Source organism: Garra rufa, chromosome 22, assembly GCF_049309525.1.
Source record: "Garra rufa chromosome 22, GarRuf1.0, whole genome shotgun sequence".
Taxonomy (NCBI): Eukaryota; Metazoa; Chordata; class Actinopteri; order Cypriniformes; family Cyprinidae; genus Garra; species Garra rufa.
In genome coordinates, this window is record NC_133382.1 from 24,255,931 (window position 1) to 24,269,500 (window position 13,570).

At 36.3% G+C, this 13,570-nt stretch overlaps 1 protein-coding gene across 3 annotated transcripts in view; it reads right to left on the reverse strand.

The window, feature by feature from the left end:
- Positions 1 to 13,570, reverse strand: part of usp54b (ubiquitin specific peptidase 54b) — a 138,900-nt gene that overhangs the window by 45,518 nt on the left and 79,812 nt on the right. For 2 of the 3 annotated variants that reach the window (XM_073827753.1, XM_073827752.1), the window contains exons 4-5: positions 8,749 to 8,883; positions 3 to 116 (exon numbers count right to left, since the gene is read on the reverse strand). In XM_073827753.1, coding sequence (XP_073683854.1) covers positions 3 to 116; positions 8,749 to 8,883 — 249 coding nt within the window. Of the gene's footprint in view, positions 1 to 2; positions 5,308 to 8,748; positions 8,884 to 13,570 lie in introns of those variants that run through there. The other variant, XM_073827754.1, reaches the window with a different exon arrangement.

Consider the following 13,570-nt stretch of genomic DNA (forward strand, 5'->3'; position numbering starts at 1 on the left):
ACCTGTTCGAAAAGTGTCATGGCAAACTTCTGGTGTGGGATGCAGTGCTTGGCCGTGCAGATGTCCTCCTTGGTCTCATCCGAGATGTGGAAGTGGATGCGCATCAGAAGGTTCTCCTGGAGAAAACACATACAGACAGTTGGGATCCTTTCTAGTGTGTGTTTGAGCCCATTGGCTTTCTTGTTCCTTTCATCTGGCTCTGATAAACAATTCTGGAACAAGATGTTTAGCTGCAATGCAATACGGCGCGCTGGCTATTTCTGCAGCGTTTAAACAGTGAGGCATCTTTGAACGGCTGCTTGTGTATGTGTGTCAGAGCGGGTGAGTTGTGTGGTCCGACTCTAATATTCATTTTTCTCTGTCAGCACTCACTTCACGTTAATCTGATCAAGTGAGAACAACACATCTATTTTTCATAAGAGTCCTTTTGATTCCCTGGCTGAACAAATTTAAAATCAATCGATCACACTGCGAGTTCCTGACAAAGGAATACAGGGTGAATGAGGGAGTGGGAGAGAAAGTGAGAGAGGTGAATAAGACCATACATCAAATCTCTAGTCCCCTTCCTTTCATCTCGCTAACAGCCGCGGACCACGCCTGCAACGCCCCTATAACTACCACTGCTGGAGAAACTACTTTCAAAACTAAAGCTCCCCAAGCTATATGCTACTTCATTTTAATCCAAATAGTTAAACTACAGTCAAGCTTCAGCTTTAGAAAATGTAGCTAGCTATATTATACAATTCCTAAGGAACAGCAGCTTCATTAAATCTAAAGCAACAAGATTATTTTATATATAACTATTAAACAATATAAATTACTTTCAAAATCAGAGCGTGGTTTACCAGGTACAGAAATATTAAAGGTGACGGCATTAAATTTACAAAATATGTATTCTAGATTAAAGTAATAAAGCTTGCAAACTAATTTATAGGGAAATAAAGTTTGACTGAAGCACCTATTTGTGTATATCTATTTTGTTCTTTATTTTTTAACCCATCTATTTTCTTTCTTTCTTTCTTTCTTTCTTTCTTTCTCTATTTTGTTCTTTCATTCTCCCTTTCTATTTTTGATCTATCTATCTGTTTGTTCTTTCTTTCTTTCTTTCTTTCTTTAAGTTTTATAAGACTATGGAAGATCTGTTAACCTTTGAAATGATTTGGTGTAGTCAAGGAGCGCTGTGTACTGTTTCTGAAGGAAATTTGGTGTTCTCCTTTTGATGTAAAAAAAATAAATAATAATAATAATAATAATTATTATATTGTGACTTGAGTAAATTGTAAATAAAGCTTTTTTCAAAATCAATCTTTCTTTCTTTCTTTCTTTCGATCTATCATCTTTAATCTATCTACCTATCTATATCTATTTTTGTTATTTCTTTCTTTCTTTCTTTCTATATATTTTTGATCTATCTATTTATCTGTCTATCTATGTTCTTTCTCTATTTTTATTCTTTTTCTTTCTCTGTTTTGTTCTTTCATTCTCTTTTTCTATTTTTGATCCATCTATCTATCTATCTATCTATCTATCTATCTATCTATCTATCTATCTATCTATCTATCTATCTATCTATCTATCTATCTATCTATCTATCTACCAATTTTTTCCTTCTCTATTTTTTAACCTATCTATTTTCTTTCTTTCTTTCTTTCTTTCTCTATTTTGTTCTTTCTTTCTCTATTTTGTTCTTTCTTTCTCCCTTTCTATTTTTGATCTATCTATCTATCCGTTCTTTCTTTCTTTCTTTCTTTCTTTCTTTCTTTCTTTCTTTCTCTATTTTGTTCTTTCTCTATTTTGTTCTTTCTTTCTCCCTTTCTATTTTTGATCTATCTATCTGTTCTTTCTTTCTTTCTTTCTTTCTTTCTTTCTTTCGATCTATCATCTTTAATCTATCTACCTATCTATATCTATTTTTGTTCTTTCTTTCTTTCCTTCTATATATTTTTGATCTATCCATCTATCTATCTATCTATCTATCTATCGATCGATCGATCAATCTTCTTTCTCTATTTTTATTATTTTCTTTGTTTTGTTCTTTCATTCTCTCTTTCTATTTTTGATCTATATATCTGTTATTTTTTCATTCTTTCTTTCTATTTTTGATCTATCTATCTGTTATTTATTTAGTTCTTTCATTCTTTCTTTCTTTCTTTCTTTTTATTTTTGATTTATCTATCTATCTATCTATCTATCTATCGATCAGTCTTCTTTCTCTATTTTTATTCTTTTTCTTTCTCTGTTTTGTTCTTTCATTCTCTCTTTCTATTTTTGATCTTTCTGTTATTTCTTTTGTTCTTTCTTTCTTTCTTTCTATTTTTGATCTATCTATCTATCTATCTATCTATCTATCTATCAATTTTTTCCTTCTCTATTTTTTAACCTATCTATTTTCTTTCTTTCTTTCTTTCTTTCTTTCTTTCTCTATTTTGTTCTTTCATTCTCCCTTTCTATTTTTGATCTATCTATCTATCTGTTCTTTCTTTCTATTTTTGATCTATCTATCATCTTTAATCTATCTACCTATCTACATCTATATAAGTAGTATTATTTTTATAGTTCTTTTTTTATTCTAACTAATTTGAATTTAAAACTATTTTATTTCAGGTTGTTTCCAAAGCAAGTTTTTACATTTTTCAATTTCTATTTTTTTTTTTTTTTATTCTATTTCAGCTTTATTTTAATTAACGAAAATTATTTTTAATAGTTTTAGGTACCAATAACACTGCTACTGAAAAAAAAAATGTACTGTATTGATCATCTTGGATGGCAAGTTGCATTTATTCTAAAGAAATAAAGCACAAGCTGGTAAATATATATATACATATACATATATATATATATATATATATATATATACATTGGGACACTTTCTCAAGGTGCGATATAATTAAAAAAACAAAGTAGCATATCGTCATACTACTCTTAGCAAAAAAGTTTTCTAGAGGACTTGAAACAGTCAAGCTAGTCACACAAATAAAATAATATAGGTATCTACTCCCCAACACTAATAACTGTGAGTTCAGCGAGCTTGTAAATAGACTCTTCACATACTGCATTCAAACTAATTTTTCACTCTGAAAAATATCACATTTCACGCCCGCCGCTAGACACTTCTCATTGAGTATCACACAACAAATCATTAGTGTATGGAGCGTTTCATTTCCTGCTCAGATAATAACGCAGCTATTTATGCAGGGGTGCAGATGTGCAGAGGAGCGAGGCAGAAATGAAGAGTTGGCATTTCGCTAATGTACTGCCTGTCGTCTGGTGCACGTGAGGAGAGGGGTCGCGTCTAAAAGCGGAGACGGATGGCGCGCCGAGCGCTTTGGCCCCGTGCCTGCGTCTGCCTCGCAAATGCGGCAGTCAAACAAATGGGAGAAATAATGGCAGCTCCATTCAACAGATCCTCGGCTAAAAATAATGGGCCCGCGACAGAAACAGACCTTTGTTACCGAACTGCAGACGAGGTGCTAATTGAACTAAATAACACTTTGATGATGCTGTCTTTTGTGACCTTATGAGTAAGCACAGCTGCATTCACAGATCTATGGCAAAAAAGCCCTGACATAGACAGTACTGGCTGCATATAAATGGGTATTTAAGATGGAGCCAATCACAGGGTCTCTCGCCGAGCTATCTCGATTGGACAGCTCAGCCGCTCGCCCGTGAATGATCGTTCAATTGCTTATTTGCTTAAAAGCAATTATCTGTATTGATGCTCACGCGCTGTGTCCTTTAAGGACATAAATGTGAGATAAACACAATCTATGGTCCTTAATCAGGTCCGGGCCGAATAATCAGGTCTGGGGATTAGAGGAGTGGGTTGAGGAGTACAGGAAGACCGTATAGAAAGCTTCCACATCCTTAATGATCCTATCCGAGCTCATTTAAACCAACAGCAGGGCCCGTATATATACCTGCCAGCTCCTGCTGCCATATGCCTGTAAAGCCCATGACGCCAACAGCTATAAATCTAAATATCCACTTAAAAACAGCTCAATGAGTGTGTGAGCGGTCTTCCAATCTACATACGCAACTACCTCATGTACGAAGTGTTCTCATTTTGCTGTCAAGATTAGTGCGTTAACGCAGGTGATTCATTTTTCCATAGTCGGGTTGGCCACCCTACTCACAACTGCTGCTTCTGTCTCTTTTTTCTTGACAAGAATTGTGTTTTTTTAGTCGCAGAATGTCTTTACAACCACATCAAACAGGAGACTTTTCAGACGCGCACTCCAACTTCACTTCAGCGCCAGTCACTAGTCAAATGAGTGCGAAAGTGGTACAGGTGATGAGGGAGCTTCAGCGGTCAGATGAGATGTTGTCAGGCCATATGTCAGTAAAAAAACAATTTACCTGCTCTGTCAGCCGTTACACTGTGCTCGTAGCATGCATACTTCAATTGCACGCACACATTTTATATTAAACCATGAATAAAACTTCGAGCATGTGTGTCAGATCTGTGTCATGTTCAGCAGTGGCAGCTCTTAAAGTAATAGCAGCCAAATAAGCTAATAACCCAGCTGCTGTGATGTCTATTAACCCGCTGGGGTCTAAGGGTGTTTTGGGGCCCTGAAGAAGTTTTGACATGCCCTGACATTTGTGCTTTTTCCAGTATCTTAAAAACATATCAAAGAATGAATATAAAAGAGGAAATCTGTTAATAACTTAAAATTAATAGCTCTCAATTATACTGTTGAATGGCTATAGTCAATGGTTAAATATTAAACAAAAATAATAATAATTTCTTAGAGACATCAGTAATATTGGTATCAGTGATACTCGACTTCAGTCTTAAGTAGCACAGGAATATTTTTAGCAATAGCCAAAAATACATTGTATGGGTCAAAGTTATTGATTTTTCTTTTATGCCAAAAATCATTAGTATATTAAGTAAAGATCATGTTTCATGAAGATGTTTTGTAAATTTCTTAGCTTAAATATTTTAAAACTTAATTTTTGACTAGTAATATTCATTGCTAAGAACTTCATTTCGACAACTTTAAAGGCGATTTTCTCAGTATTTTGATTTTTTTGCACCCTCAGATTCCAGATTTTCAAATAGTTGTATCTTAGCCAAATACTGTCAAACCATACATCGATGGAAAAGCTTATTTATTCAGCTTTCAGATTATGTATAAATCTCAATTTAAAAAAATTACCCTTACGACCGGTTTTGTGGTCCAGGATCACAAATATTAAAAATATACTGTCTTTATGTTTTTTTACATTAATTTGAAGACTGAATGTGCAATTGTTGCAATAAAAAAGATAATTTAAAAACTTTAACATTACACTGCAAAAAATGCTTTTATTACTTAGAATTTTTGCTTGTTCAAAGTAAAAAAAAAAATTAATTAATTTTGACTTGTTCTTTCTAAAAACAAGACAATCATTTGTACTTGTCTAGAATATCCTTCTTGATTAAAGAATTGTAAGATATTTTGGCTGGAAACAAGCGAAAACATCTAAGTAAGAAAAGCATTTATTGCAGTGTAGAAGGGATTGACTACAATTAATTTCAGAAAAAGTGTGACTAATTAGTTATTTTTTTTAATCGATTGACAGCACTATAGTTATTAGATTGATGTGAACTGTAATTGGTCTAAAGTAGGGATGTAACGGTATTGTAAATACCGTCGTACCGCAATAGCAAATTTTTTCGATACTACCGTGGTCGCATGACTCGATAAAACGATAGGTCTTCTGAGAAAAGTTTGCTCAGGCGAATGGAGCGAACGGGAGGTATCGGGAACTACAATTCCCATCAGCCCAGGCGTGGCCATCATCCTTTGCGGTCTGTTGTGATTCTGAATGGAGGGAGGAGCGGATTTTTGAAAAGACGGAGCGTCTTGGTTTTAACTCGCTCCAAGACCGCTCCACCATCGCTCCATCATGAGAACAATTCACACCAACTGACCGTAATATAACTGCATATTAAGCAGGAATTCACATGCTAAACATATTTCGCTTGATAGAGATGGATCACTCAAATCAGAAATAATGTGAAGGCTATGATGACGGCAATGGACATCATTTTTACACGCAATCACTCTGTTAATGCATTAAAACAAATGTAATGGTATCCGATTTCGAATGAGCAGAATTTTGTAAGAAATGCAGCGATCCATAAGTAAAATAACTGACGAAAATGTGTTTTTATTTTCATTACAAACTTTGCACTGCATAAAGCAGCAATTATACTCTTTTAATGCTGATGTTATTAACTTGGTATGTGGTAGGAACAAAGTTTGCACACTAGTGTTCCAAACTCTCCTGTTATTTTATTTTAGGATTTATTTTAATACAAGTTATGAACAGGACCGTTATATTTCAAACATTATTTCTGAATTTTTTTTTGACGCGGAGCGGTGTTTCTGACATCAGTGAGCGAGGAGTGCAGCGGGAGCGGAAAATTGTGAACCCGGAGCGGAGCTGGAGCGGAGTGATTATTAAATGCACACAGAGCGCGGAGGGGAAATTGTTGCCGCTCCACTCCGCTCACATACTCTGGTCCCAAGTGAGAGGGTTTTTTCTGTTGCAGGGGACATTGTAAATGCCCAGAGATCCCAGCTTTTACCAGATAATGTTAATATGCTAGATTTCCTTTAAAAAAAAACCTGTCTCTGTCTGAATAAGTGAGTGTGTGAGTGAATGAGGTGAGTGTTCTCAAATACTCATTCAGCACATGGGCCAGCTGCAATAAGTAGGCTGCTATTTTTATTTTTTCTGAGTTTTCAATAATACTAAATTGAAACTTTTTATTTTATTTTATTTTTTTACATGGTTTAATATTTTTTTGTTATTAAAATTGAAGTTACTGTTTCAAAGTGATAGATGGCCAATTTATATGCCATTGATATGTTCAGTGTTCATGTAAACTGTTTAATAAGCACTTCTGGCACTTTTTTCGAGTCTCTTCATTAGTTTTGTTTTTCCTGTAAATGATTCAATAAATACCGTACCGTGACATTCATATCGAGGTATTACCGTACCGTGAAGTTTTGATACCGTTACATCCCTAGTCTAAAGTGTACATGTTATTGTAATCCATCTAGCAGTTCTTGAACACAAGAAAATATCTTGTTATTATTGGTAATAAAAACTAAAAAATAAATTCAGTTTTCTGAACTGTAATAAAAAGTAACATAACTGGGGGGGGGGGGGGGGGAACTCAAATCAAATAAAAAAAAATGTATAAAGCTAGTCAAAATTAAATTTTAGTTGATACATTGTATATTACAAAACTAGTATAAAACTTGAAGCTTTTAATAACACTAGAACATGCTGAGAAACTTAACATTGGAAAACATTTATACATAACTTTGGCTGCTTTAAAGTAAACTAAAAAATATTAAAAACAAAACAAACTAAGATTGATAAATTCAACAAATCTCAATTAAATTGACAAAAGTAAAACAGGAATAAAAACGTAATAAAAAAATGATGAAAAAATGACTTAAAACTATTTGGGACCACTGTATCCCTCTTGGACAAGGTAATCCTAGAATGCCTTGTGACAAGCTCAGTAAAAAAGTGCAATTAATATGTTTTATTCAGCACTTCAAAGTAGTTTGATCTAATTAAAATGAAGTATTTCATACAGTATATGTGTGCTATGTATCTTCATTGCTTTTTGATTATCAAGCTGCTAACTTAGCCACACTTGTGAGTGTTAGTTAAACCTCTTCTGCATTTCATTTGACGAATGTGAATGTCTGTTAATGGGCTTTTTGTAAAAAACCTTTTACAGAGCTTGTCACAACGTATTCTAGCATTGCCTCATCCAAGAAAGATACAGTGGCCCCAAAAAGATTTAGGACTGAAAAGTCATAAAAAATGTAAGAACTCTGTGCATTGCATAATAAAATATCAAACAAAGTGGCATTTTTAAAAAAAAGAAATACAGCTCTTTTTAGGCATTTCAAATGTTCCAAATTATGATAAATGATCTTTGGCTTTACTGCTTGAGAATATTGGCTGTTAAAACCATTAAAAACGACTGCAGGTTGGCTCAGAATTATGAAGTTAATTGTCATGTGTTTGCAAATGTGACTTGATTGGAGACACTGCTGTATGTTGGAATGCTCTAAACACAGTAAGAATTGACATAAGATCATACAACATGGTAGACAAAATCTCCCAACAACGGAAGGAAATAAAACCATCCATTACTTTACAGTTAAATGTGAATCAACCTCAGACGGCTTTATTTAACGTCTCATCGCATTCTCAGAAAATCCTATCAGCCAGCTATTCTGAATCGAATATACTTATCAAAGATACGCCAACATGTCCTGCCAGAAACGTCACCGAGACACATCTTTTTCACTGCATATATGAATATTACAAAAAGTTGTCAAACTTCAGCTGTCTGCTTTCCTCCGGAGTTACTTTCCTTACACAACTCAGACTTCATGTTTCCATTTCTATCACTCTTCAAACTACACACGGATGAGCACAAGCAGCAATGCTTGAAATTCAACACCTAACATCTCTGGAATCTAAGATCAAGGTTGACAAAATCCAAGTGAGAAGCGGAAAAAGACAGAACTGGGAGAGGGGACGCGAGGAGAGACGAAAGTAGGGTTGAGGAGAGGTGAGAGGAGAAAATGCCTGAGAGAGAGAGGGAGAGAAGGGGATGAGATGGGTAAAGCTGATCATTGTGTCAGCAAAAAAACAGAAAGTAACTTATAAGGAGAAAGTGTGGAAAAAAGGGGTGAAATGGGGATGAAACAAAAGCCTTACGAAACACTCGGCCGCGTCGTCCATGATGCCCAGCTGGAAGCGCTGCTCGTCTTGGAAGGTTTTGGCCAGAGCGCTGCGCAGAGCGTCCGATGGGAGCACCTTCTCACTGCTGAACTGGAACTGGGCGAAGATGCTCTGAAACCACAAAGGGAAACAGCACCCCAAAGTAAGAATGAGAAACTGATGCAACCGAGATACGCCACAGCACACAACAGCTTTCGTCAGCCTGCCCACTCGCTGTGGAGAGGATACACACGTCGTGAGAGGAGGGCTGACATACTGTACTGTAAAAACATTACACTGCAATACAACCAATCACAGACTCTGTTGGGCAAATCAATACACAAAACACACAGGCTGTGTTTCAAAACCTAGCGACTTGCCTACTTAGTCCTTGGAAAGCATTTGTATGTGACGGCCAAAACTGCAGTCTAGCTATGTACTGTAGATCAGCAGCAAACATGCCAACATGCCTGTAATAACCCTTTAGAAAATTAACTATGGTTTTACTTCAAATAATACTATAGTTAAAACATGGTAACCACAAATTAACCATGGTTTTTAATGGATCTTTTGCTCACCAAGCCTGCATTTATTTAATCCAGAGTACAGCAAACACAGTAAAATTTTGAAATATTTTTACCATTTAAAATAACTGTGTTCTATTTGAATATATTTTAAAATGTAATTTATTTCTGTGATTTCAAAGCTGATTTTTTAGCGCCTTTACTCCAGTCACATGAAACTATTCTAATATTCTGATTTGCTGCTCAAAAAGGCATTTAATATTATTGATTTTTTTCAGGTTTCTTTGATGAATAAAAAGTTCCGAAGAACAGCATTTATCTGAAATATAAATCTTTTGTAACATTATAAATGTCCTTATCACTTTTTATCAGAAAATATATACTGACTCCAAGAATTTGAATGGTATAGTGAATAGTGTTACAAAAGCTTTTTATTTCAGACAAATGCTGATGTTTGGATCTTTCTATTCATCGAAGAATCCTGAAAAAAAAAATTATAATAGTTGATAATAATAAAAAATGTTTCTTGAACAGCAAATCAGCATATTAGAATGATTTCTGAAGGATCATGTGACACCGAAGACTGGAGTAATGATGCTGAAAATGTATCTTTGGTCACAGGAATAGATTACATTTTAAAATATATATTCAAAAAAAAAATATTTTGAAAAGTAAAAATATTGCTTTTGCAGTATTTTGGATCAAATAAATGTAAGCTTGGTGAGCAGAAGAGACTTCTTTAAAAAAAAACATTACAAATCTTACTGTTCACAAACTTTTGACTGGTGGTGTAAATGTACCCAAAAATGTCACTTAGGCAAGTGAGGAAAAAAATACAAACATGTCGAATTCAAAATTATTTAAGGAAAGAAAATACAAAACATAGAATTTAGTTTAGGCAACCACTATGCTACAAAATGACTAAGTAGGAAGCTCTCCAGGTTTTTGTTGTTGTTGTTGCTTTTTAACAGCTAGTGTTTAAACAGATTTGAAATGTCCAATAAAGCCAAGAAAATGTTCCAGCGTGCCCACTAATTCTGTCCAAATGGGCATCTCAGTAGGTTTTGAAATGCAGCAAATGTTCAAATGTGTCTAAGTAGGCAGCTAACAAAATTTTTAAGCAGCTAATATTGGAGCATGTCAAATAATGCCCAAAAAAGGCTGTCTAGGTAGACAGCTCATTAGACCTTAAACAACTAATAACATGCATGTCTAATAATGTCCCAAAAATACTATCATCAAAGTTCAGAATTGGTAAGATTTAACATGTTTTTCAAAGAAACATTCTCTTTTTCTTTTATTCGCTTATCATAGGGATAGTTCACCCAAAAATGAAAATTATGTTAATAATTACTCACCCTCATGTCGTTCCAAAACCCGTAAGACCTTCATTCTTCTTCAGAACACAAATTAAAGGAACCGTATGTAAGAAATTTATGTCAGTTAATCATAAAATGGCCCTGACATGTCACTAGACATTAAGAAATCATGTTCATTTCAAATACTTATATCACTGACAACAGTGGTCCGGCCAGGATATTGTCATTTAAAAGTGAGAGTTGCAGCCCTCGACTGATGTTATTGTTGTCATTTTGTGTTTTGGTTTGAGGCTCCACCCTCCAGCTATCTACCAATCACGAAATCAGTAGAGTTTCGTGATCTGGGTTGCCATCTCTGTCACAGCTGCAGCTATACGAACGTGTCGGATAAAACATGTATAACGTTACGAAACCTAAAATACCTCGTTATGAATCCGAAATACGTCGTGACAAAGTCCAAAATAAAACAAGGATTTGTATAGGAGATGCCTTTGAAAGATGGAGACGGCTGAAAACGGAGAAGAATTTGAAGACAGACGCCAACGTTGCTAATGTTCTCCTGGACAGGTGAGATTCATCTATGTTTGGCTAACTTTGCTTCCGTACACAGTGGATTTTCCACGGTCGCCCGTGTTAAATGCGTTCATAAAAAGCTTTATATCGCACCACTAGCAGGGTATGAAAACAATCTATGTTCCGACTGAAATGTGGTATTACAGTACATCTTTACGAAATATTTGGCTAATCGCCATCTGTAAATTTTTGCGATACATAATTACTTCGCAAAACATCTCTTGTGAAGCATAAACATAATTAACAGAAGAAAAACAAATTACTGTGTAGGACTCGTCACTTGCCATTGGAAGCTCCTTGTAGAAGCCTACTCCTGCAGCTTAGCCTTAGCTGGCAACCTCGAGTCGGGGGGGAGCGGGAGGGGATACACCGTTCTACAGTATTTTGAAAGTGATAGCAGTACCAGTTTTGGCCACAATTCTACATACGGTTCCTTTAAGATACTTTTGATGAAATTCGAGAGCTTTCTGACCCTGCACAGACAGCAACGCAACTACCATGTTCAAAGCCCAGAAAGTTAATCAGTGGTTCAACCATAATTTTATGAAGCTACTAGAATACTTTTGGTGCACAGAGAAAACAAAATGAATGACTTTATTCAACAATTTCTTCTCTTCCCTGTCAGTTTCCACATTTTAACGATGTCCTTATTACCTTTTTGTCCCTTAAACGTGATAGTTGCGTTGCTGTCTATGCAGGGTCAGAAAGCTCTGAGATTTAATCAAAAATATCTTAATTTGTGTTTTGAAGATGAACAAACATCTTAAAGATTTGGACTGACATTAGCTCTTGAAAAGGTGATCAAATGGGACCAAAAATGTTAATTAGGTAGGTTTTAAAAACTATGTGGACATTAGAACATGCCTAAATACTGTACACACAGATCACTAGAACACAGCCATACAATCAAACTGATTTATGCCAACTTCCTCACGACATAACATTTTGTGAAGTCTCACTCTACTCTTTCGATTGGACAAGCTCGTTCCTGTAGCAGTGGTTGGGAGACATCTGACTAAGATACTGAGCTCATTAACAGTGAACATTCAAACAAACGCAGAGTCCTAAAAGCCTGCGGTGGAATCTATTCTCCTGTCCATCAGCATTGGCACTGTTATTGAACCCAATGAACAATGACTGCAACACAATACTCTCTCACCAGAGGACATCCTGATAAGCTGAACAAATGGACTCGGGGCAAAACTCATAGTGCAAAGGCAAATATTTGCTGCGGCTGCAAACACACACACACACACACACACACACACACACACACACACACACACACACACACACACACATACTGCAGTTTTAAAACCCTCATATATGCACTGGGCACACTGCCCAAGGCAGCCCCCCTATATATGGAGGTGGGATGGGGGTTTTCCCCTGAGCGGGACGGGCCGGTGGCTTTGGAACAGGTAATGCAGTGTGCTGACTGCACTGCGCCAAGGAGAGAAAGAAAAAGGATGGAGGGAGGGTGGAAGAAAATGAGAGAAAGAGTGGGAGGGACAGACGTAGAGGGTTATGTACCCCACTGAGGAAACTCGATGAGAGGAAAATTCAGCCACTGCATCATTTCCCCATGCAGCCCTAATCACACACTGCTCAGCCCAGCTAAGAGCCTGGAGTGATTTTCGCCTATGGACATATTTTAATGTCCTCTTCCTTCCCCATCTCTCTCTCTCTCTCTCTGAGCTGATGAAACACTCAGGACAGATAAGGGCCAAATGGAAGTCTGGTGTGTGTACGCAGCAAATATATCACTCGGGCAATCAGTGCCCAACCGAACTGCAGCTCTGTTCTGCTCTCCTCAGCGTGAGCGGGGCGGCAGCACACGCCTTCACACACTCACGACAAACTCTGCGCTTAGATCTGATATAGCAGAATATATTTATCTAAATCTGTTCTTAAAGTTTCAGACACTATAGCTTCCGTGTAGTTTTTTGTTCTTCGACAGGCAAAGTTTGTCTAACTGACAAACTCAAGCCATCACTTTTTTTATTTTTTGTATCTGAAATGCCATTGCTGGTCTGTGTTGAAAACATTTAACAAACCATTGGAAATGTGCATAGACTTTGTAATCAGAATTCCGGTCCATCCAACAGTAATAACACCACTGAAAAAGTGCTTAAACCAGCCTAGTACACAATTGTGCACTCTTTAAGACAGGGGTGCCCAAACTTGGTCCTGGAGGGCCCCTGTTCTGCAGAGTTGAGCTCCAACCCCATTTAGTCACACCTGAACCAGCTTACCAAGCTCTTACTAGGCATACTAGAAACTGTGCAGGTGTGTTAAGGCAAGTTAAAGTTAAGGCAAGTTACTCTGCAGGACACCGGTCTACCAAGACTGAGTTCGGGCACCCCTGCTTTAAGGTATACTCTACAGACCAGGGGTGGCGAA